General features: G+C 38.7%; 2 protein-coding genes and 1 long non-coding RNA gene across 20 annotated transcripts in view; 2 read left to right on the forward strand and 1 right to left on the reverse strand.

Moving 5' to 3' along the window:
• epb41l3a (erythrocyte membrane protein band 4.1-like 3a) overlaps positions 1-26,324 on the forward strand; it is a 50,529-nt gene that overhangs the window by 19,282 nt on the left and 4,923 nt on the right. For 11 of the 18 annotated variants that reach the window (XM_073863992.1, XM_073863982.1, XM_073863983.1 and 8 more), the window contains 9 exons: positions 19,806-20,023; positions 20,388-20,435; positions 20,675-20,710; positions 21,428-21,487; positions 21,871-22,059; positions 22,485-22,553; positions 22,758-23,567; positions 25,431-25,550; positions 25,992-26,078. In XM_073863992.1, the coding sequence (XP_073720093.1) occupies positions 19,806-20,023; positions 20,388-20,435; positions 20,675-20,710; positions 21,428-21,487; positions 21,871-22,059; positions 22,485-22,553; positions 22,758-23,567; positions 25,431-25,550; positions 25,992-26,078 (1,637 nt within the window). The remainder of the gene's footprint in view (positions 1-19,805; positions 20,024-20,387; positions 20,436-20,674; positions 20,711-21,427; positions 21,488-21,870; positions 22,060-22,484; positions 22,554-22,757; positions 23,568-25,430; positions 25,551-25,991; positions 26,079-26,324) is intronic. The other 7 variants (XM_073863987.1, XM_073863990.1, XM_073863995.1 and 4 more) reach the window with 3 other exon arrangements.
• Positions 1,586-17,977, forward strand: LOC129418353 (uncharacterized). The gene is made up of 14 exons (XM_073863998.1): positions 1,586-2,637; positions 2,988-3,014; positions 5,664-5,680; positions 6,848-7,662; positions 7,893-7,964; positions 10,659-10,733; positions 10,814-10,900; positions 11,021-11,095; positions 11,188-11,271; positions 12,949-13,023; positions 13,116-13,205; positions 16,598-16,678; positions 16,824-16,901; positions 17,135-17,977. Exons 1-14 carry the CDS (start codon positions 2,362-2,364, stop codon positions 17,368-17,370), a joined length of 2,088 nt encoding a protein of 695 aa, XP_073720099.1. The 5' UTR covers positions 1,586-2,361; the 3' UTR covers positions 17,371-17,977.
• LOC141362146 (uncharacterized) lies at positions 13,284-16,897 on the reverse strand. The gene is made up of 2 exons (XR_012368137.1): positions 16,273-16,897; positions 13,284-15,846 (listed from the first exon to the last, which is right to left on the reverse strand). It is a non-coding gene; the product is annotated as an uncharacterized lncRNA (long non-coding RNA).

Here is a 26,324-nt window from a genome sequence, read left to right on the forward strand (position 1 = left end):
CAGACAAAAGAGACATACAAAATGTGCAGGGCAGTGGGCCTCCAGGAATAACATTAAGAACCACTGTGCTAGTGAACACCAGCTAAACCAGCATAGACCAGCATAATTCCCATGCTGGTTTGATGCTGTTTTTTTCAGCAGGGGAATAACAGCCATTTAATGTAACTGCCCCTTTTAGATATATATCAAAACACAACAAATCCATCAGAGAGATGGCAGGAACCTTAAGAGTGACCAGATCAACATTCTAACTAAAAAAACACAATGGTGAGCATAGCAACATACAAATCCTGTACACCTATATAGGATAACAGTGGTGGATGATCTTATTTTACTCTCACATTTTAAACTGCCTAAACCATTCATCCAAACTGGATGTGTGCACTTTAAGCCTATATTTACTATATGACTTTAACTGGAATAAATTTTGGTAAACAGCTTAAATAACACAAAACCTGCTTCTGTTTCAATACTTATGGAGGTGACTGTACATTTTCCATGTATACTTTATTATTTTTCATATAATTTATTCTATTGTCATCACTAGTGTTATGCTGTCTATTTTAGAGGTTGATGGAGTTTTACTGAAGTCAGATGTTGTATTACCTGGCCACACAGACATGGTCACTTGGAGGGAGACAGCTATTTGGTTAAAGGCAGGGTATCTGATTTGATCCAGAAACACTTTTAGTTATGCTGATTAAAAGTTTCCTCACATCCTGATAGCAATCACTATGTTAAGTTGTTTGAATGTATTTCTGTCATCTGTGAAAGGCGTAGGACCAAAACATTTTAAACCAATCATAGATCTCGGTTCGAACGGATGTTGCCTTTTTTGTCCCTCATCCGTAAGCATAATTTGAATGTCACTGCGCAGCTTGTTCACGCAGACACCATACATCATCGGTGCGTTCACGTGCACTCATCTCCTGTCTGTAAACAGAGGGATAATGACAAACTTTTCTGCTGAATTGACCTGCACAGGAGCCACACAACAAAAGAAATCTTTTATAACAACAACAGCAAAAACTGTCTGGCTCAGCAAAGAGCAAAAACACAAATGAACATCGGCAACTTGCTTTACCACGAGATGCAAACAGCTGCAGGAGGCAAAGGGTCTAAAAGTTTATTTTGGTAAGACAGGTACACGATATGTTTGTATTGAGATGGATTCAGATATTTTACTTTGATGAAACATTGTGTTGCTTCTGAAATTTGTGTTCGTTTACGGATTAGCATAACGATATAGTTATGTTACTACGTCTACACAGCCGAAAGTGTTCTTTAATTCTGTACTGCAAAGTTTTCTCACTGGTGAACGAGACATGAGATGTGACCGTCCGATCTGTGCGTGTTCATGTGTTTTGAAAGAGGTGTGACTTTGGATGGCGATTTGAATGGAGAGGGGCATCATGATTTCATTGCTATTCGGCTACCGTTAGCAATTTATAACTAAATTAGTTATAGTGCTGATAGCACAATGCTATCTTCCAGTCACTAACACAGTATGTCCGGTGGTCGACTGCATAAACTGTTTAGACTAGTCATACAAGTTAGTAATCTATTTTCTTCAAAACTGGTCAAGACTGATCTCATATCAATCCAAAATGTACTGATTAGCCCTAGTTGATTAGACTAGTTCTTAAGACACAGTACATAGTGGCCAAACTAAGGTTGAATGCCCTGTGTTATAAACAGTGACATGTTTGATTAGTCTTGCATATTTGGTTAACTCCAAAATGGAATCAGTATTGTCGCTTAACTACAGCTGCTTGACTTCTCAGCATAAGGATCATTATGAAATTAATATTATTCATTAATATTTGAAATTTAAAAGTGGGTTTACCCCATGCCATCTAATAAAGTGGGTATACTCTGTATATACCTTGCACTACACAACTGTTTGTAGCCACACATTAAAGTAAATGTACATCCATATAACTTCAGCTCACAAACGAATAACTCTGTACCTCTGTGAGCCAGTTAAGTACATTAAATACAGTGTAGACATACTAATTTAATCGAAGTTTAGTTTAGTCTTCATTTTCTCATATAATTCCAATTTAAAGAATTGTTTAATCAATGCATCATTTACATACTGGATTATAATCACTAAATTTTTGCATATAATGCTTAATGGTACTGCTTTTGTAAATTTACTTTAATAAAAGTTTTAATGCAGGCCTTTAACAAAATGAATACAGTGTTAAAATATCATATATTTTTCACTACAGTTATATTTAAATGAATGGTTAAATCTGACTTAGGTTAAGATCTTATTAATGTTGAAAAAGTCAAGATTCTTCCATGTGAAACACTGTGACAATATTGTTGTGATACAAAATCAACGCCCATCCCCCAATGCCCCAGACCAGTGCTACACTGCACGTGTTTGCGTCGCCCAACCCCCACTCCTCAGACCAGCGCTACACTGCATGTGTTTGCGTCGCCCAACCCCCACTCCTCAGACCAGCACTACACTGCTACACTGTTTCCCCATCCCCCATTTCACTGCACTGCTCATCAGCGTTTTTTTATAACTCATGGTTGATGGAGCGATTTCAGAGAAGATTGGAGAGACTTAGACAGCATCACAATAAATGCGCAAGCCGTTTTGAACAAACTTTTCTTCGTCAGGTAAGTGTTTCTAACATTATTATTTATCTTCATATTTATTTAAATGCATGTTTTTGTTTTAATTGTCTTAATTGTCCAGAAAGCATAATGCATATCAATTCACAGACTAACTGTCGTTTTTGTAAAACATCTCAATGTTTTAACCCTTGTTTAATGTTTTAAGATTGAATCAGAACTTAAGACCATAGATTGTAACATCAGTACAGCCTGTAGGCCTCACTTTAAGAGTCATGTGATCATAGATTAAGATGAATTAGGATGCATTCATTTGGTTGTATTTGTGCAGTCTGTACATTTTGATATGTTTAATATGTGTTATGCTGATATACATTTTCAATCTTGGTGTCCAGGAAACAATGGGAGAGCGTTCAACACAGGTATGTGCTTTTTCAAAATCTTTTAAAAAGTTGCATTTGTCATTTAATTTAAGGAGGAAATGTGTATTTCGTAATGTTACATTACAGCGTTCCGTGGCCGTTCGCGTGTCACGTTTTAAAACACGTGCTAAACCCGGATCAAAGCGCTTCTTTCTTCCAAAGCGCGCTCCCGTGGCGTGTTTCTTAGCAACCACGAGCTGCGCTCGGCGAGGATAACGTAATGCTTGATCGGATTTAAATCGCCCCTCTGTACCTCGCGTCAAATTGCGTTATTTGTTTCGATGAATCTGGTTGTGACTTTGAAGTGTTTGCACAGAGAGCTGTCAGTCACTCAAAAGTATGAGAAGGAGTTGCGGGGGTCGCTCATGTCACTGCTTCCAATGGTGACACCATATAGCCTATATATAATATATTATAATTTTTATTTATATGCATACATATAAATGCATACATATACATACATACATACATACATACATACATACATACATACATACATACATACATACATACATACATACATACATACATACATACATACATACATACATATATAATTTCATGTCCACCTAGCTTTCATTAGTGTCCAGAGTTTAGTGGAAGCACACGAAATGATTGAAAGTGTCACACATTTTCAAACAGTTGCTTTGAACTAAAAACAAACACCTCTGGGTTGAAAGCTCAAAATATCAAACGCTTTTGGTGGTCAGACTTGACGTATTTATTGTTGTATTTAGTAAAAACATACAACAACCATGCGGCGAGGGGTGGATATTGCATGAGATGCATTGTAAAAGTCCCGTGTGGCGGAAACAGATTTTATGCCTCAAAATTTTGACACACGTGTCCGCAATGTCAGCATTGCTATTTATAGAGACTGTGGTTCAGTCTAATTGTGTTTTTAGGTATGTTTCACATATAAAACATCAAGTATCTGGACAATTCCATTGGCTCTAAGCTACAGCACAGGGTTTTTTAACAGTGGCGGCTGATGACTTCTCTTCTGAGGTGCGTAATTCATAATGTGTTTGCAGTGTCGTGTGTTGCTCGTCAAGTCAAAATATTTGTTTGTTGCGTCATGTGAACCATGTGCATCATGCCTCTTTTTAAAATGCGTGCCTGGTGCACACACGTTGAATGATAAAAGAGATGCTCATGTTCACAAAATACTCGTACGACACCTACTTAACCCTAACTTTGATTACACATAAGATTAACAGAGTATCTGGCAAATGTGAGCGTCTCTCTTATCATAAACCCCTTTGAAGCATCTGCAGCAGGCTCATATTTTGACATGACGTGATGCACAGTTTACATGACGTGCCGAACACATATTTTTAAAATGATGAACCACACACATAACAGGTTACATACATGTTGTGACGAGCTTCACATCATTTGGCCTCGAAAAATAAGTCACCGGCCACCACTGGTTTTCAGACTTTTTTGTCAGCTGAACACCTTTGACCTAAATTATTTACTTGAGAATTTCCCTGTGATTTTCCAGTAAATATTTTAATGTCTCATTTGCATGTTTTAAAAACATTCATTTTTCTTCCGTATTTAAGTTTATTCAGCCCTTTTTTACACAGATATTACAGAAAACGCATCCTGGTTTTGTCTGGAATTGTTTGATCTTCATTCACACTGTCAATGACTTCTCGGAATCTGTGTTTGCATTCACACAGATACAGCAAAGATCCCGTAAAGACACGTTTTTAAAGGAACACGCCCACATTTTGGGAATTTAGCTTATTCACCGTATCCCCCAGAGTTAAATAAGTCCATACCTTTTTCATCTCCGTGCATGCTGTAACTCTGTCTGACGCATGCCCCTGCTAGCTTAGTTTAGCACAAAGACTGGAAGTGAATGGCTCCAGCTAGCATACTGCTCCAAATAAGTGACAAAATAATGCCAACATTTTCCTATTTATGTGTTGTGACTATACAAATCACACCGTGTACAAATAACAAAGTCATATAAGCCATCTTTTAACAGTATACATACTGGGAACTATATTCTCAGAAGGTGAAGCACTGCTTCTTGGGCGAAGTGATGTCTGTCGCATGAATTCTCGGTTTTATGATGTACTGTAGTATTGCATAATGGTTACATGACATTCAAATTATACAAATCTTAGTAAGTTTTTCGTAACACTTTACAATAAGGTTGTATTAGTAAACATTAGTAAATGCAGTAACTAACATCAACAAATTAAACATGCATTAATTAATGTTAAAAGTTATAACGCTTGATTTTATAAATGCATTAACAAATGCTGAAATTAACATGAACAAAGATTAATATATGCTGTAGAAATATTGTTCATTGTTAGTTCTTGCTATCTAATGCATTAACTAATTGTTAAGAAATATATTCTTATTATAAAGTGTTGCCAGTTTTTTTCCTCTTTTTTTTAACGTACTTTAAATTCATTTTACGATTAAATTGTAAGCAATTGCTTTCAACTCATGAACCCTGCGATTTCAATTTGACATTCTGATCATAAGGATTATACCATTAAAAGTTCATGTATTAATGTGAAAGATTTCAAATGATTTAATAGATATAACTAGGAGCCAACTCTCTGCTTTTTTGCTTATAATAATAATAATAATAATAATAATAATAATACTTTTAATTTGTAGCTGGATGCTATTTCTGAGGAGCAGGAGGATAGTGATTCATCAGAATCAGAGTTATCCAGTTGTGCAGGACTAGACCCTGATTACAAACCAGGTCAGAGTTCATCGTCCAGTGATTTGAGCCCAGACAAAGGTTCATCGTGGAAGAAACCAATGATGTCCAGTGAAATACTTGAATGTTCCGACACAAATTCTAGCGACAGTGCCATAAAAAAAACTGAAAACACAAGAACGTATGTAAAAAAACACCATAAACTACACAAGATAAAAAAGACAGATACATCCAAATTAAATGTGACCCTAAAAATTTGCACAAGGCGGGAAGACAAGAAAAGAGCTTGGGACAAAAGACATTATTGCCTCTACTGTGGGAAATCTCAGTTAAAGATTTCAAGACATTTAGAGAGAAAACACATGGATGTCAAAGATGTGGCATATGCCTTCAGCTTTTCATTAGGATCAAAACAAAGAAAAAGTCTTTTAGAACAGCTCCGCAACAAAGGAGACTTTAAACATAATTCCAAAGTTCTGGAAAAAGGCAGAGGACAAATAGTGACGTGGAAGCAGCCATCTGATAAAGCCTCGGTTAAGGATTATTTGCCTTGCCCATACTGTTTTGGAATGTTTAAGAGAAAAGACCTTTGGAGACATCAATCATCATGCAGAACAAGAAAATCTTGTGTGACCGATGAAAAAACAAAGAATAGACGAAGTAGAATACAAAGTCGCGCCGCATCCCTGCTTCCTATTGCAGCTTCCTCAGATGGCTGTCAGAGCATCATTAACCAAATGAGACAAGATGATGTTTCGTTTCATATCAGGAGTGATAGTTTAATTTGCAACTATGGTGAATCACTGTACGCAAAACATGGTCGAGTGAAGTCCAGGCACCAGTACATTGCACAAAGAATGAGAGAGCTTGGCCGATTCATGTTAGTGGCTAAGGACATGGACAAGACTGTCAATTATCTTGAAGATTTGTGTGTGCCATCAAAATATCAGCTTGTTGTCAGTGTTGCCAAGTGTCTAACTCAGTTTAGTCCAGGCAAAAATGAGTTTGGAAAACCTTCAACAGCAGTCAAAATTGGATTCTGTCTTAAAGGGGCTGTGGAGGTCCTAATAGGACAGACTCTAATGAATGAAGATGATCTTGCAGAAAAGAAAGCTAAAAAGTTTTTGGAACTTCTGGAGAAAAACTGGAGAAACAGTGTTTCTGTCACAGCTCACCAAACCATACAAGAAAAAAGATGGAATAAAGATGATGACATCCCCCTCACAAAAAATGTGATTGCTTTAAGAGACCATCTCAGGATGGTAGAAGATGAAGCAAGAAAGGAATTGACAGAACAAATGGATTTACATGCATACAAAACATTAAACGAGTCCGTTCTAGCACAGGTCATTATCTTCAACAAGCGGCGTGAAGGGGAAGCATCACGCCTTACTCTTGACGTTTACATGAAAGCAAGCACAAGTGCCATAAACGAGGACATTTATAAAACCTTGTCACCATTGGAAAAGCAGCTCAGCAAGTTATTAACCCGCATAGAAATCAGAGGAAAACGAGGAAAGAAAGTTCCAGTTTTCTTGACAAAGAGAATGAAGGCATCAATTGATTTGTTGGTTCAAAAGCGAGTGGAAGCTGGTGTACCTGCTGAAAATCCCTATCTCTTTGCAAGACCCGGTGTGATGACAAACATACGCGGATGTGACTGTCTGCGGAAATATGCAAAAAAAAGCAAAGCAGAAAACCCTGAACTCTTGAGGTCAACTAAATTAAGAAAACAAGTTGCCACACTCTGCCAACTCTTGGACCTTAGTGAACAAGAACTGGAGCAAGTTTCAAGGTTCATGGGGCATGATATCAGAGTTCACCGTGACTTTTATAGGCAAACTGACAAAACATTTCAAATTGCCAAAATAAGTAAGCTTCTGTTTGCAATGGAGCAAGGCACTCAGACTTTAAGGGGGAAGAACCTTAATACACTTGCCCCGGCCTGTGGTACGTTTGCAGTTTTATCTCCAATGCATTTTTATTGTGTAGACACACATCTTTTAACTGCCTGTGGTTTACCCACTAGGGTAATTTTTAAGAGCTAATCATTGACTTTATTGGACAACTGATAGCAGATTTATCATTTACTGTATACTACCAATGTAATTATTTTAATTTAGAAGTAGTCCATGTAAAAGTATATTTCTATAAAATTTTAATGTTGTTATCTGTTACAGGTGAAGGTCCCACACTGAATTCTGTGGGTGTCTCACCGAGAACAAAGAAAAAGAGAGTAAAGCTGGCTGAGGGTAAGTTTTTAAATTTAAATTTTTTTGGCACTAACACTAGGGGACCATACGTGCCATTTTCCCGGGACGTGTCTTGGCCATGATTTTCGGGTGCATCTTCCGAAAGTATAATTTGTCGACCGCACACGTCATCGAGAACACATCCTGGGAAAATAGCACATACACTGTAAAAAAATTCCGTAGAAATTGCAGCTGGGTTGCTGGTAACTTACCGTAGATTTAAATTTATGTTTTTTACTGGCAACATTTTGTTCAAAGTAAAATGAACATTAACCATTTACAAGTCTTTGTCTTTATAGAGTAAAACTAAAAAAAAACTGCATCAAGCAAAACATTATGGGAAACAAAACCTGAAGCAAAAAACAGAAAAAGGTTGATGATGATTTCTGGTTCCCAGAATGCTTTGCATGAGGCTGTTATTGTATAGTTTCACTCCGCAAAGACAAACACCTGCCAATATTCAAAATTCATCCAACTTTGAACAAACCCCTGCCAGTAAATAACAAATGTAAATCTACGGTAAATCACCGGCAACTCAACTGCAATAACATTGAAATTTCTACGGAATTTTTTTACAGTGTATGGTCACCCTAACTAAGACCGTGTCCTAACTACATGCGAAGCGATATGATTGCAGCGACAGGCAGTTTGTCTGTCCATACTGAACAGGACTAAAGGGCTCGTTATAGTCGTGCGTAGGTCCTACGGCGTAGGTTCCGCGTCGGTTTTCATTTATACTTTTGCGTCGTCATGCAAACACACGCACAGACCGCTGGAATGCAGTAACCATGCGTGTCACCACAGCAGCAGCGCAAACGTCAAAGAAGGAGAAGCTTAGCAAGTTAACCCACAAACGAATAAGAAACTGCAACTTGTTGTGTATAATTTGAGAAGACCAGCAATGATGGAAGTAAATAAACAGCGACGTTTGATGCAGTTTGAGTTAAATCACTCCTCAACTTGGCTCATCTTGTTTTCACCGTCACAAACGCAAATACCTATGACGCAGTTTTTTTTACCTGACGCGAGGGGTTCTGGTGGACCAATCACAACGCTTGCGGTCTGCGGAGATCTGACGCGCTGTTAACATTTTTGTGAGGTGCGCGACAGGCTACGGATAGCCTACACCGTAGCTACGGTGTAGAACCTATGCACGACTATAAATCGGGCTTAAACAGGGGCGTGCCACATCATAACAGTTTGCTCTGTTTGTGCGCTGCCCTATCACACTGCAGCTGAAGAGCATGCACACATACACAGTAGGGGTGGCACGGTTCACAAAACCCTCGGTTCGGTTCGTATCACGGTTCTATGGTCACGGTTCTCGGTTCAGTACGGTTCTTGTTTTTTTTAACACTCCAGAAATTTATTATCTTATTAATGTATTAATTATCCATAATTTAGGATACAGTATTAAAAAAAGTTATATCATGTAATTATGCACAAACTGAATTTGACTTTAAGCACATTATTGGGAACATCCCTGAGGAAAGCCAGACGAGATTTTTACACAGCGAGAGGGAAGACATTGATGATTTCAACATGCTTTTCATTTATTTGCCATCTACATGAACTTTGTGTGCATTTTTAGCACACAAAGATAACTTGCATTTATCAAAATGCCAACTTCAGTGTAGCTTTAAGATTTATCACTGAGAGGCTGCTTAAATAATGCAGAGAGAATATGTGAATGAGAGAGAAACATAACGTTTACACCTGTAATATTTAAATCCGTCTCTTTTGTTCACTTTTGACCATTTCTGTCCTGATTACTTTAAGGGGCAGTTTATGAAATAAGATCGCGCAACTTTCACACGCTAGCAAAATGAAACTACGCGGAAATCAGCCGCTTTCGTTTTATCAACGAAAGGCTAAAAATAGCGCTGAATACGAAAAGACGTAAAACAGTGTTCATTACCTCAGATTAGATAAATGGTCGGAGAGAAGCCTTTCGCGTGTGGCTGTATCTATTGTTTTATTTCCGCTGTCATCATAGGTAACATGAAATAAAAAATGTTTCCACACACCAAACTTATACGACGCTGGCGCATCCTCCAACTGCGGGCAGACTTCTTTTTCTCTCCCTTTTGCCATTTCTACACGTAACATGACCGGCAGCACCCACTCTCCACACCAGTCACCTCTTCTTTCACGCTATTCGCGAAAGGGGAACACGCTATCTGAGGTCACATACAGGGCACGAGGCTACATACATTGCGTATGCCATGAACCGTTGAACCGTACAACACACGCGCTCCGAACCGAGACAAGCGAACCGAACGGTTCGGATTTTTTTCATGAACCGTGCCACCCCTAATACACAGACACATTCCTATGCTTCTTGGTGCTTTCCCCTGTGCAACTTTAGGGATTTGTTATTTATTTCTGCTTTTGAATCAAACATCTACAAACATGAAAGAGGAGAGACATAATATTCATAATGCGCATAGCTTTCATTAAATAAGATCTCTGTATAGGTGGAGCTGTCACCCATGACATGTCAGACCGTTTCTAAAATAGAGTAATTGTGGTATCACGTTGTGGTTGGTTAGGACAAAACTCTGATTATCATGGAAAACGTAACTTTTATCGGATGTCGCCGTGGTGCATGTAGTTAGGACATGGTGTTAGAAGCACCTGAAACTTTATTATCTCAGTAAAGAGTTTATAGGCAAAGGACTTTTTGTTTTTTAGATGGAGGTTCTGATCTCTCCTCCCCTGAAAAGACACGTCAATCATGCCATGAAGCTGATGGTTCAGATGTCAATGGTAAGTAATGTTTGATGTACCACGAGAGTTAACAATACCTAATGTTTTTACTAATAGCTTCACATGCATTTCTGCTACAGATGATTGTTCAGGAGCAAACCTGAAGAAAAAACCCACACCAAATAAGAACAGACGACGACGACAGACCAAGAGTGGGGAAACAAAGTGTAAGTTGTTTTTTATGACATGATTCAAATCTCTGTTTTGTGTCAAGGTCAGTTAATAAAACACCTGATCCTGTTATAATGTATGAAGCTCACAGTTACACTTTTTGTTTTTTTTTTAAGATGAAGGTTTTGATCTCTCATCCCCTGAAAAGAGACTTAAATCATGCCATGAAGCTGATGGTTCAGATGTAGATGGTAAGTAATGTTTGAATCTTGAAGACATGTACCACGAGAGTTAACAATACCTAATGTTTTTACTAATAGCTTCTCATGCATTTCTGCTACAGATGATTGTTCAGGAGCAAACCTGAAGAAAAACCCCACACCAAATAAGAAAAGACCACGACAGACCAAGAGTGGGGAAACAAAGTGTAAGTTGTTTTTTTATGACATGATCAGGGCTAACATTTTTTCTTAGGTGCACCAGTACAAAAAATAGGTGCACCCAAATTTTTGACTGCATCGGATTTGTAGTTCACCCAAAAATGAAAATTCTGTCATAATTTACTCACTCTCATGTTGTTACAAACCTGTATAAATGTCGTTGTTCTGGTGAACATGAATGAAAATATTTTTAGGAATGTTTGTAACCAAACCATTCATGAGCCCCATTCACTTCCATAGTATAATTTTTTCCTACTATAGAAGTGAATGGGACTCATGCTTGGTTTGGTTATTAACATTCCTCAAAATATCTTGCTTGGTGTTCATCAGAACAAAGACATTTTGCAGGTTTGTAACAAAATGAGGGAGAGTTAATGATGACAGAATTTTCATTTTTGGGTGAACTGTCCCTTTAACACCGCTAGTTTAGCGCCCATGGTGGTTTAATACAGAATATAAACATGTAGGCTATTTTATAATTTTCATGTTGCCATTCCATTTTCCTTATACGAGTCATGCACAGTCCTGTTTGATAACCCGCATCTGCGCGATTAAAATAACACTTGACCCGTTATCCGACATCAGCATCAATTTATTTCATACCCGTTTTACATAAAGACTGCGACCGGCCGCACCGCAAATCGTGATGTAAGTAGAAACCTTTAAAGATCTTCATGCAGAACATTGACAGAAATAAGCACAGGGCAATGATTTGACAAATATACTATCATTTAATGTAAAACTTTGTGAGGGTCGGCAGATTGACAGCTGAGGGTTCAGCAGTGTTTGAACACTCATAAGCGCTGCGCTTATATTTATAATTGCCTGATAAATTGATGATATGATGGCAGTGATTCCAAAGGGATGTCCAAAAAAACCCTAAAGTAGAATTTTAAATGTTTAAAGTTTAATATCTCTTTATCGCTGCCCTGCATAAACCCGGCTGGTGATCGCATGATACGCGTGATGAGCTTGCATCTTGCATTACCTTAAATTATGGTCATATAAATAAAAGTAAAACAACATTCAAAACTGTAATGGTGTTCATTTATTTTTGTAAAGTTACACTCACAATAATAACAAAACATTGTGCTTTTTAAATGGCTAAAAAAAAGTTTTTTGTGCTGCATTGGTTTTGGAGCGCGTCACACAAAAAATAAACTCATATTGGCTATAGGCTACTTTTGAATTCGTTTTGTAAATTTTCTAATTATTTAAGTGAAACACATTTCATGTAGTCTTATTTATTTTATTAGTTTTTCACCAAAGAAAGACGTAATCATCATGTCCTATTCATTGTAATGCTTTTTGCGCATAAATTAAACCCTTGGGGGGGAATTATTTATTAATGAATCAACAATGCAAATCAATGAATGAATTTATTTCTCTATTTAAGACAGCCAGTCTGGCAGGGAAGTAAGATTATGAAGAAAACAGTGGTCCTGACTCCTGGCTTTTTTCTATAAATTGGGCGCACGCGACATTGGTGCTCTGACTCGATTGTAAGAGGCTCATTACCTAATGCCGTCTTCGGACCAGGGCTGAATTGGTCACACTTTCGCGCCCTGAGGATTCAAATCTCTGTTTTGTGTGAAGGTCAGATTATAACAGGATCAGGTGTTTTATAAACTATCAAGCTCACAGTTACACTTTTTGTTTTTTAGATGGAGGTTCTGATCTCTCCTCCCCTGAAAAGAGACTTAAATCATGCCATGAAGCTGATGGTTCAGATGTAGATGGTAAGTAATGTTTGAATCTTGAAGACATGTACCACGAGAGTTAACAATACCTAATGTTTTTACTAATAGCTTCTCATGCATTTCTGCTACAGATGATTGTTCAGGAGCAAACCTGAAGAAAAAACCCACACCTAATAAGAACAGACGACGACGGCGACAGACCAAGAGTGGGGAAACAAAGGGTAAGTTGATTATTTTTTAAGTAAACACAATACAACAGACATTTAAATCTGTAACAAACTGCTCAGAGACACAAAGGGTTGAGGATCCAAATGCAGTTTAATATCAGGGCAATCCACAAACATAAGTCCAAGTAAACAGGCAGAAGGTCATACACGGGTAAACAATCCAATAATCAGGGCAACAAGGCAGACAGGGGTATAACACATTGAGATATGTGACCAGCAGAAAAGCGTTATGTTATGGAGTGACCTTTCTCTTTACTAAAAAGCATAAATTAATGAAGCCAAAGATCTGATGAACTGGTCTCACATAAGTCCAGTGTGACCGCAGCTTAAATCTTTGCATTTCTGCTTTGCATGAGTATTTCAAATACAGTTGCAAGAATAATACATTTTACTTGTTGTGGATCAATTGATGTTAGCAGGTAAATTTATATGCGTCACATTGAGCGTGCTTCCCTTTCCAGAACGTGAAAAAAATATATATAAATCACATAATAAATAGTATTTATATACAATATAAAAAGAGTATCCCACGTTAAAAGAACATTAAGGTTTAGGGATGTTTGATTAAAAGTTTGTTGATTTTTTTTTGTGGTAAATTATTTGTTTAGAATAATCGATAGATTAGTCGTTATAAAAAGTCGTTAGTGGCATCCCTAGATCATGTAGATGGTTTCAGCAGTAACAACATAAACGGCTTTTGTGGAACACATGTAACTTCTGGTAAACCCTGCTAAGAATAAATAACAACAAAGTCCTTTTTAAAGTAGTTAATTAATATAACAAGCAAATTAAACAACACGTAGATTAGCTAGGAAACCAAAACATTTGTTATTTTCGACAAGGTATTTGTTCAATGGTTCAATTTAGCAACTAATCAGACCATTAAACAAACAGAGACTGAAGTAAAAAACATTCACAAAACGTGCTCAAAACTAATGGTATATTTTTAACCAAACTTATTTGTCTATGCATTTACCTTTTACCAAAAGTGCCTGTCATTCCCTTTGACATCTTCATAAAATATCACGGCTAGCAACCTTCTACAATGCAAGTACATCACTCGGATACAAGTCAAAATCTTCACTCTGGGTAACTAAGTATTGTCTAATATTAGCCATTGTCTAATTCATTTTTAGATTTTACTCACTATTGTGTGCATTTAGAGGCCAAGTATAATTTTAGCTTAAGTATAACTTTAGTATATTTTCAGTTGCTAAACACTATGACAGAAAGCTTGAGTTTTACTCTCGATCTGCGCAACGCCACATGAAATCAAACACGTCTAATAAACTACAAACTTAACAATTACCGTGAACTTCATTGCACTGGCTTTGCTGAGACAGGATGCATATCTTCTGACCTTCAAAAACAATTTACATCACAATGACATAAACATACTTGTTTCCGGATCATAAAACATGTATGGGGGGACCATCATGAGTGTGGGAGGACCATCATTGTACTCTGGTATGTTTGGCAGAGTTAGGGTGTACTCGCATTATGTGAACCATATCGTACCAAGGTACGTTTGAGCCCAAAGTACAGTTCGTTTTGCTGGTGTGATTGCTTCGAATTGTACCAGAGTGTGGTACGCATAAGCGTAACCTGGTGCACTTTGCAGAGGTTGTCTCGGGTAGGGTTTACTTTGATTCGGGGGTGAGGCACTCGCTTCTGAATGCCAAGCTTCGTGTCATGGTAAGGGGCTGTTTACATCTGGTATTAAGATGCGTTTTGGTGGACGAGAGAGACACATCAAGTTCACACCTGGTATTTTAATTGATCTCTTTTGTCCACATTCGACTGCTTCTGTCCTGATTGCTTTGAGGGGATGGTCTGTGGAAACTGTGGGCAAGTCCCTCTGCTTTCGTTTAAACGCGAGTGGGAAAAATGACAGGTTTAAATTGATGTGAACTAATATTATGTTAGAGTCTGCTGCTTATATTATTAGTAAACAGAAAAATTTATGAAATAAGCTCACACAACTTTCACATGCTCGGAAATTAAAACAAATGAAAGAGGCGGACAGCAGCCACTTAATTTTTATCAATGAAAGCCTTAAGATAGTGCTGTATATTGTGTGTACACTCTAGAAGTCAGATCCTATGTAAAAACATTGTGCTCAATACATTACACATTAGATCAATAGGCGGAGAGTCAGCAGTCTTTTGTGGCTGCTCAAGCACATTCAACCACATGAGCATCTGCCCCACAAAGCAATCCGGTCGAATGTGTTTTAAACTACTTAATGTGGTCAAAAGTTGACGAGGTTAAAAAGTTTTAGACCTCGTTTACACTTGTCTATAGCATTGTTCACTTGTGATCTGAACAGGCAAAATGCATCTTAATACCAGGGGTAAACAGCCTCAATAACAATTGGACATGTGCAGCACAAATGCATACAGTTGCGCGTCATCGCATCCTAAATGACCACAGGTAAGAGAGGTGTGTTTGACATCATGCTCGCTGCACAGACCGATCGTGAGTGTTTGGAGAGCAGACTGCTCACACACATAATTATATACACATTTATTATACACAGTTATTTACCATCTATGTATTAAACTCGCATATATTTTTACTCAGACTGCAGGCACAACGTCCACTTCTTTAGTGTCAACACTGTGGTACATGATTTCTGTAAACACAAATGTAGATAAACTTTATATTTAAAAAAATAAGGTTAAGGTACACACAGAAAAATACTTTATTGCAAAGGCATCTGGAATCCATGAAGTGAAGTAAAATGTTTTTTAAATGCCACAATCTTGGACCTGATCTAAAGAGATACTTTAAACAACAAGCATGTCTTGAAAGGCAGGTTTTCATGAGTTAAATATACAAAACAGTAAAATATGCTAGCTGCTAACCCACACATACTGATTTGTGGTTTTGATCAAAGATCATCTCATCTTGGCCCTTTTTTCGCAGACTGAGAATTTATCTACACACATTCACAGTTATGTATTTTAAATGGCAACTATAACAATTCGAACACTTCTAGTATAAAGACAAAAATCAATTACATAAAACAATTATGAAATGGAATGAAATTGAACTTTACCTTGCTGTAAAAACGTTTCAAAAGAAACCGACGGTCGTGTGGGCAGCTGTTTGATTTCGCATCATACAGGTCATCTGGTGGGTGGGTGCTTAGTTATTGGTAAGTCCTTTTCCATAGGTGGATTTTACACTGTTGATGTAAACCGACTCTTACAATTTCCATCTAGATTGCAAAAAATGTTATAATTCCAACAGAGACAGTACAGTATTCAACCACCCTTACACTATATACTGTCTAAAAGTTTGTGGCTCAACAAATCTTGTAATGCATGACCGTACCATACTCCTGTTACAGGCACAGGTTTATGTGTGACTTTGTTTTTTAGATGGAGGTGCTGATCTCTCCTTCCTTGAAAAGCGACTTAAGTCATGCCGTGAAGATGGTAGTTCAGAATCAGATGTAGATGGTAAGTAATGTTTTAATCTTGTTTGTAGTAGTGTGATAGTGTTTCATGAAGGCTTGATGTCACATTTTACTGTTTACACTTTAGTACACAGGGTTAACAATACCTAATGTTTTTACTAATAGCTTCTCATGCGTTTCTGCTACAGATGAGTGTTCAGGAGCAAACCTGCTGAAAAAAACCACACCAAATAAAAAAATAGGACGACAGACCAAAAGTGCCAAAGGTACGGCCTGTGAGCAAGCAGTTGCAGATTAAAAAAAAAACTTTATTTAATTGATACTTTTAGTTGTTCATGTAACTTAGCAACACTAAAGATTGTGGGTTTGATTACCAGGGAATGCAAATAATGTACATGTTAAATGCAGTGCAAGTTACTTTGGATAAAAGCTTTTGCCAAAAGTATAAATGTAAATGGTTTATGATTTAATGTTACAAAATCTACATTGTCATTTGTAGTGTCGGCCAAGGTAAATGTGAAGAGACCATGGAGTGAGGCAGAGAGGAGTGCAGTACACAAACACTTGGCCAAGTTTATAGCCGAGCGCAGAGTTCCTGGAAAACTGCCATGCATGAAGTGCATAGAGGAAGAAGAAGCCCTAAATGAACGATCTTGGAAGGATGTGAAGAATTTTGTGTACAACACAATTGTAACTCTAAATCGGAGATCTGCTTCAAGAAAACTAAAATTTTAAAGGCTAAATGTGGTCTTCATCTCAATCTCTCTTTCTCTGTTTCTCACTTTTCCTTTTTTTTTTTTTGTTTTAACATTTTGTTGTAACGTTTACTGTTTTCTGAAATTGTGAACAAAATAAATGTTCATCTGGTTACTGCAGATGGTATCTCTCTTGCAGCTTTTTGGAAATTGCGGGATGGTGGGTATATATATTGCTAAAATTTGGTTCCTTTAGTATAATTAATAATTGCACTGGAAACTCTTTGCATTTTAGTACTGTAGTCAGATTATAATAACAAACATATTTAGTTTTTTAAAAATCCCAGTATGTGGCTTGCATGATGAAACATAAAATGGCAAAGATGGTTGAAAGCTAAATCAATGTAGTTCAAACAATACATTGACAAATGAACTCAATAGCGCCCCCATGAAAATGTCCTCGCTCTGCTGGTAAAAAACTTTTTCTTTCCCTTTGTTTTATTAAGAATCTGAGGTGATAACTAGGCTCATGGGCACCCCTAGTGTTAGAATATAACATTTGTTTATCTCAAATTAAAGCAGAAATGGTGGTCCTCATACTGCAGGTTAATTTACCCGGTCCTCATTTTGGTAGTTGTACAGGAATGTGTGTGTGTGTCTGTGTCTGTGTGTGTCTGAGCGTGTGTTCATCTGTGTGTGTCTTTGTGTGTGTGTGTGTGTGTGTGTGTGTGTGTGTGTGTGTGTGTGTGTGTGTGTGTCTTTCTGCCTGTGTTTGTGTGCGTGTCTGTGTGTGTGTCTGAGCGTGTGTTCGTCTGTGTGTGTCTTTCTGTGTGTGTTTGTGTGCGTGTCTGTGTGTCTGAGCGTGTGTTCGTCTGTGTGTGTCTTTCTGCGTGTGTGTCTGTGTGTCTGTGTGTCTGTGTGTCTGTGTGTGTCTGAGCGTGTGTTCGTCTGTGTGTGTCTTTGTGCGTGTGTTTGTGTGCGTGTCTGTGTGTGTGTCTGAGCGTGTGTTTGTCTGTGTGTGTCTTTGTGCGTGTCTGTGTGTGTGTGTTTGAGCGTGTGTTTGTCTGTGTGTGTCTTTCTGCCTGTGTTTGTGTGCCTGTCTGTGTGTGTCTGAGCGTGTGTTCGTCTGTGTGTGTTTGTGTGCGTGTGTTTGTGTGCGTGTCTGTGTCTGAGCGTGTGTTCATCTGTGTGTGTCTTTCTGCGTGTGTGTGTGTGTCTGTGTGTGTGTGTGTGTGTGTCTGAGCGTGTGTTCGTCTGTGTGTGTCTTTGTGCGTGTGTTTGTGTGCGTGTGCGTGTGTGTCTGTGTGTGTGTATCTTTCTGCCTGTGTTTGTGTGCATGTGTGTGTGTGTCTGAGCGTGTGTTCGTCTGTGTGTGTCTTTCTGCGTGTGTGTGTGTGTGTCTGTGTGTGTGTTCGTCTGTGTGTGTCTTTGTGCGTGTGTTTGTGTGCGTGTCTGTGTCTGAGCGTGTGTTCGTCTGTGTGGGTCTTTGTGCGTGTGTGTGTCTGTGTGTGTGTGTCTGTGTGTGTCTGAGCGTGTGTTCGTCTGTGTGTGTCTTTCTGTGTGTGTTTGTGTGCGTGTCTGTGTGTCTGAGCGTGTGTTCGTCTGTGTGTGTCTTTGTGCGTGTGTTTGTGTGCGTGTCTGTGTGTGTCTGAGCGTGTGTTCGTCTGTGTGTGTCTTTGTGCGTGTGTTTGTGTGCGTGTCTGTGTCTGAGCATGTGTTCGTCTGTGTGTGTCTTTCTGCGTGTGTGTGTGTGTGTCGGTGTGGGTGTGTGTGTGTGTGTGTCTGTGTGTGTCTGAGCGTGTGTTCGTCTGTGTGGGTCTTTGTGCGTGTGTCTGTGTGAGTGTGTGTCTGAGCGTGTGTTCGTCTGTGTGTGTGTGTGTGTGTGTGTGTGTGTGTGTGTGTGTGTGTGTGTGTGTGTGTGTGTGTGTGTGCATGCAGCCGCTGACCTGGCATGCATTAATGCTCGAGCGTTCCTTATCCTGAACACGCTGTGTGTCTGTGTGTGTTTGTTTGTGTGTCAGAGATGCTGTGGATGTGAATTTCTCTAACAAACTGATAGTTCAGAATTCCTCATCTAATTGAAAACCGTCTTGTCTGTCTGTCTGTCTGTCTGTTTTCAGTTTATAACTCTGTGTTCATACTGGATCACAATATGTCCTCATACACATCAATGTGTCCATCAGTTTATTCAACAGAAATCAGTACAGATCACATCCATCAGTTCATCATCATACACAGACACATCAGACTGATGGACTGTGTAAAACTAGTTTTATTTAACTAGTATTAGTTTTGTAGAAAAGAGATGTTGTGGTCCTGGATTATAATGAACGTTTGTAAGTTTTATTATATATATATATAGATACTTGAGGTTTGATTTGAATAAGTTTAATTGTGAGTGTTCTAGTTCAAATCTTTATAAAAGCTAACTGTGTGTGTGTGTGTGTGTGTGTGTGTGTGTGTGTGTGTGTACAGAGATGGGCACAGCGTTGTACGGCACAGCTAAAGGCGTGGCAGTGAGTGACCTCATCACTACAGTGACACCAGAGAGGAAGACAACAGAAGATGAAGAAGAGCGGGACAGAGTGATGCTGGTTGACAGTGTTGCATTACTGGAAGAAGAAGACGAGAGCACTAAAGTTACTGAAGTGTCCCAACCGAGTCCTCTTTCACCCGTACGACAAGACACACGGGTACAGTTAACTCTCTTTTACTCTTAACTCATCCATACTCATCTATCTATCTCGTCTGTATTGCTAACTACTATACAGGATGATGTTAATGCTGAAGATCTTCATAATACACAACAATATTTCAATATTTATGATCTAAAACTGTTTGATATCTGAGAGATCTGAGAGCCATCTTGAGTTGTGAATGCAGAATTGTTTCTTGTCGGTCTGTTTTTATTTGAATATTGCAGTCTGGTCTCTTATTTGTCTCTTTCATTGAACTAATGAAGGTTTATTATTATGAAGTTAATGCTCATGTACTGAAGATGATGTTGTTGTTGATGATCTGATTCTCTCTCTTTTCTCGCTGGATTTATCATCACAGACGGATTTCACAGACACAGCTGTTGATGGAGATTTAACAGCCACTGAGGTCTGTTTCTGATCCATCACACATTCATACACGTCACATGATCTCTGTAATAATACATATTTACTGTAAAGCTGCTTTATAGAAATATAATCTCAGTCTTATATCATAGAGAAATATATCATCATGTCAATCATCAGACGCTCGACCGGAAGATCAAGCAGATATGAGAAATACATTTCATGAGATATTTTAAGCTCATGTATTTATAATCTTGATAAAATGTCGCTTGTTTTGTGCAGTCGGATCAAGACGATGAGTCTGAAATAAAGACACAGGTGAGATCTGATTTGATGTTATAAAACATACAATCCTCAATGCTGATTGGTTAATAATACAATTATAATTTACTGCACCTTTGTATCTGTAGGGCGGTTTCCCAGACAGGGCTTAAGCCTAGTCCCAGATTTATTTAAATATTAGTGTTGTCTTGATCGAAAAAACAACTTGCTCTGACATATCGTAAAATATATAAGTGTGACTATTGTGTCTCAAGATGCACACCAGCTGTGTTTATTTATAAATTATGCTTTTAAAAATGACCTAAATATCCTAATTTAACTAAGGCCTATTCCTGGGTTAAACTAATCCCTGTCTGGGAAACCAACCCTTTGGGGTGATTATTTTAAAACATGCCTTACTAAGAAACATTACTTGTGTGAAATTTAAGGCAAAATAAAGGGCACTAGTGTATTTTAAGATATGTCAGTGCAAGAGGTTTTCCATTTGGACAGCTCTTACATTTCTTTTAGTCTAGGACTAGTTTAATCCCTGTCCGGAAAACCGCTCCTAAATCTACTAGTGGAGATTTAAATCATTTATATATTTGATTGAAAATGAATGAAAAGTTAAATTTGATGTGTGAGGTGTTGTGTAGTTTGATCTGACAGACATTGAGTGATTTATAAGATTGCTGAAGAGTATCAGCTGCTGTTTACTATAGTAAAGATGTCCATTATGAATGAATGAATGAATGTGTCTCTGTCTCTCTTCAGTCCATTAAACTCAATAAAGAAGTGAATGTGTTTATCAGACACAGTAAGATGATGATAGAGGTTGGTGAGGATTGAGAGATGATGTGTGCATGAGGTGGTTTTTGACTAACTATGAGCTATTGTCATTTACTCAACTTACAGTACTGTGTGTGTGTGTGTGTGTGTGTTTCTGATACACAATGAATGTGTAATATGTGAGATTATTGATGATGTCAGATGATCAGTAGGTCTTCTGCTTCAGATATCATTGTGAATAATTAATAATGATGTTCTCTTATTGCCTTACAAATGTGCATTAAATAGAGATTTGAAATGTTTGTTCCTCGTTTATTTGTGTGTGTGCTTGCGTGCACGTGTGTCTGATGATGTAGCTCTGCTGCTGTAGCTTTATTTGAGATGTTTAACTAAAGATGACCTAAATCTCTTGATCTGACGTTGAACAGGACATTGATCAGACACCAGATGAACTGTTGAAACATCAGACCAACATCAGTGAACTGAAGAGGACGTTCCTGGAGGGAGGAACGGGTCGGACGGGTCTGACAGAGTGGGAGAAGCGTCTGTCCTCGTCTCCGCTTCGATCTCCTCGTCTGGATGAAGCTCCCATGATCGAACCGCTGGTTCCTGAAGAAGTAAGATCAGCGATGGCACTGCTTGATCTGGTCCGGTTTGCTGCAGATTATTTTGTGCACCTGGTGCTTTTGAGAAGAGATAACGACAGCTGTTGAATTGATGGCTGTTTGTGTTTTGGAAGTGAAAGGAAGCGCTTTAGATGTGAGTGCTGAATGATTTATCATCAACAGAAAGCCTCTCATTGATTTTGTTTGTATGCAGTAAATGACTGCGGTACATTGAGAAACATTAGAAAGCTTTACACTGCTCTGTGAAGATGAGCTCAGGTTAAAATCTTAATATGTGCTTCTGCAGAGAAAACTGCAAAACATTCCTGTGTTTTAGTACAAAATGTCCTCATCATCATAGACTCCAAATGCCATTGAGGTACCATGTTTAAGATGTCATGCATTCAGTTTAGTGCTTGTCTTCATGTTTGTCTTAGATGAAACAGGAATCGGCTGTGGGAGGATCGACAACACAGGACAGTCTGAAGGACAGAAGAGTTGATGTGGTGAGTTGTTTTTTTCCTCTTCTGTTTAATTAAATTGAATCATGATCTTCACTAGATCACACACCTGAGACCTGTAACACGTTGAAAAGGAAGTAAAGGTCAGATGAAGATCTAACAGATGTTATAGATGATCTCCTGGCGTTCCTGTCACTAACTCTGCTTATGTTGAGCACACTAACATTAATCTCTGTGTGTTATATGTAGGAAACTGATGGGTGGGTCATTATAAACAAGGTTCCTCCTATAGAAAAAGAAATGATTTCAGAAAGAGTTACTCCAGAGACGGTGCCAGAGAAATCTGATGCTGTTATAAAGGAGAAGTTTGAGCCAGAGAAAAGATTTGGCATTGAACCAGAAGATCTTCCTCCTGATGTAAGAGAGAAAGTTACTATTACTCAAGAAGAAGTTCCTCCAGTCGTTCCAGATCGAGGTCTTACTGTTGTATCAGAAGATCTTCCTCCTAAAAAGGTTCCTCCTAAGGTACCGGAGAAGAAACACATCTCCAGCTACAGATTTGTATCCACCACTAGCACTGTGACCAGCAGTGAAGCTCTGGAAGAGCAGAAGCCTAAAGTTCAAGAAGACGTCTTCAGTAAGGCCAGTAGATCTTATGACTTTTCCTCCACCAAAGTTGAACGATCTGAAGACGGCAACCTGACATCTGCTCAACTTCCCATTAAACTCTCTGAGGGGTCCATTGCTGCTACCATTAAGGTTGTTCCTGTGACGGTTAAGTATCAGATCACCAGCACAGAAGAGGGCACTGGTACACCTGTCATCACAGTCAGGGAGGCTGGAACGCCATCGCCCTCCGAGCCTCCAGTCATCCAGACCGGTGAGGAATCTGGAGACATCAAGACGACCGAACTGAAGATTTTCACCGAGCGCAGCTCTCCGACGCCACGGTCTCCACTTAGATCTCCTCTTAGATCTCCACTCAGATCATCTGCAGATGTCAGGCTGAGCCCCGGCCCTGTGCCCTATCTCACCAAAACCTCTCCTACAGCTCGAGTGGTAGGACATCAGCATGGGCTTCGATCCCTCACCCTGATCTGGCTTTGAGAAAGAGACCCACTGCAGAAAAACCCACTGTGCACCTGCTCCTTTACACGCCGCTCTTCCGGTTTATGTTGCTTTTTGCTTGTATGACACAAATCCCAAGACTGGAATTTGATGTCACAACTGTTTCTGTTCAGATTTGCTGTTTCAGCTTAAACCCGAGAGCATCAACATACAGTAAAAGCTCATTTATTATTTTCCCCTTCATTTGCCGTGGGAATCTTCTAGCACTTTTCCAGTATTCTGCACTGCTTTGCTTTCAGTCACACAACTGAAGACACACACACACCTGATTTTTTTGCTCTCTGGCTGTGACGTTTACTGCTGAATATTTGAGTTCATGTGGGTTTTATTCATAAGAAGAGTCTGTGAGGTGATTAAAACACTTTGTCTGTGAGGTGCTTAACAACTGCAGATCTGAGTTTTTCTAACTTGAGCTTTCATTGGATCCACAAGTAGAGCTGTCACAATGGTTGAATAATCGTTTCATCACAATTGTTTGACCTCATTGCGATGAATTCAGATCACCGCAATGATTGCACATCTTTTTAAAAAACACAAGGGGGAGCTGCAGAGCCTCTATAAACGAGACTGTATCAGATGGCGCACCTTAACTGACAGTGTGATGCGATGCATTGCAAAGCCATTCAATACAGTAGAAAAACTTTGATAAGCAGTACGAACTGCCAGGTAAAACATACATTTCCAAAACAGCAATTTCAAATTTAGGGAAGTGAAGGATGCTATTCTTAAGGATCTGTAAGAAATTGATTTTTTTGCAGCCACTACATACATAAGACAAAAGATTTCATTTAAATAATCACAACAATGTGTGAAAATTATTTCATGAACAAACAAAAAATGTATGAAAATTAAATGTCAAAGCATTAAAACAGTCAATTAATCGTCATAATTTATTAGGCAAATAACCGTCAGCTAAATTTCATAATCGTGACAGCCCTATCCACAAGTTCATTTTGATATTTTGAACAGAATTTATTTCAATCTTTCTGATTGTAAACAGTTTAAATGTAACTCATTGTGAATTTAAATGAACAGGGTGACACACTTTAATTAACTGACCTAACCCTTGCTATGTATGAATAGAGAGTGTACAGCGTTAGTTTAATGATAACAGCGCCACCCACTGGCCACATATCAAACGTCTCAGGTTACGTATGTAACCTCTGTTCCCTGAGAAGGGAATGAGACGCTGCGTCTCTTTTGTCATACTTCTGGCGTACCTGTACACCCGCTTCAGCATATGTCAGATAAAGTGGGGGTTCCTTTTCGTCTCTTTTATGCTCTCTGGCTTCTGCCTATGACGTCACGCCCAACCATTGGTGGAATTTAATATACATACTCAGACGCTATTACGCTGTAGGTGTTCCTAAAGTGTCAGCTCTCTGACGGAGCGTAGAGTTCCCTTAAGGGAACTAAAAGCAAAGATATTGCTGCTGTATCATCTCCTGTGTGTTTGACATATTAATTCCTTACTTTTATACAAGCGTTTACGGGATACTTGGCAGACCCTACATGTTTACAGCGGTTATATTTACAAACAGACTCTATTATTCAATTCACATCAATAGGGAATGATGTTGTATTTTTATTTCCGTATTAATTTGCACAAACATTAGATATTTGATGAAGTTTAACTGGTTGAATTCTCTTATGAATAAATCCTAAGTGAGCCCTTCACCCACCCTAAAATACACATAAACGCTCTTCATAATCCTGTGTGTGTCTGTGTGATAATATCTCATTATCTTGTGTGTCTTGTGTGTGTGTTTTAACGCTGTGTGTCTCTGTGTTTAGCCTAAACCCAGTTTTGATGAGATGTCGCCCGAGCTCACTGCTCTCTTACAGTCTACACACAGCTGGTCATCAGCTCCTCCGTCCGCCCTCATCACCCCTTCATCTCTCTCGTCCCATAAGGTGCACAGAGCTGACAAATCATGTGTACTGAATATAACCGTGTCTTTATAGCTCGAATGTTTATGAGGTTATAAATGTAGATCTGTCTTCATCCCATCGTGTCATCTCAGTTCATCTCGCTTTTGCTCTGGTTATTAACAAATGAAAGAAACACTTATGAAGTTATATCATTTATTGAGACTTAAAGGTTTGAGAAGCTTCCAGATATTCCCAAAATGTCTTTCGTAATCTCATTTTTGAACACCCCTCCACACCTTATAGAAACGGCGAATTTCGGAAAATCAAATCTTGCTTCTTCTGTTTTAATGTTCTGTTTCACTCAGAAACTTCACAAATCACATTATAGAAGTAAAATGGGTTGCAAACGCTTTTTCTTGTTGTTGTTGTTGTTGTTGTTGTAAGTATTTATGTTGAATCATATGTTCATTTTGTTTTTGACAGCCATCAGAAAGCCAGAAGAGTCATCAGGAGGATATCCAATCAGAAGAAGAGAAGCAGCCATCGGACAAACCGCTGGACCAGCCTCAGGTAGAGCTGCCCGAATCTCCAGAGGTCCCCTTGGAGCCTGATGTGTATTATGAAGCGCGTGTTGTTTCCGTGCGAGCTCTCGATGAGTCTGAATCTGAGTCTGATGGTGACACCAGCGACTCCAGCAGTGTAAACTCAGTTAATTTTGACAGACCCCTCTCGCACACAAGCGTGGCCCCCGCAGGGGTCGTTTCACCCAGCGACAGCGAGTCCGGAGGCGAGAGCTTCTCTCTGTCCACAGATGAT

This window comes from Misgurnus anguillicaudatus, chromosome 25, assembly GCF_027580225.2.
Source record: "Misgurnus anguillicaudatus chromosome 25, ASM2758022v2, whole genome shotgun sequence".
Lineage (NCBI taxonomy): Eukaryota > Metazoa > Chordata > Actinopteri > Cypriniformes > Cobitidae > Misgurnus > Misgurnus anguillicaudatus.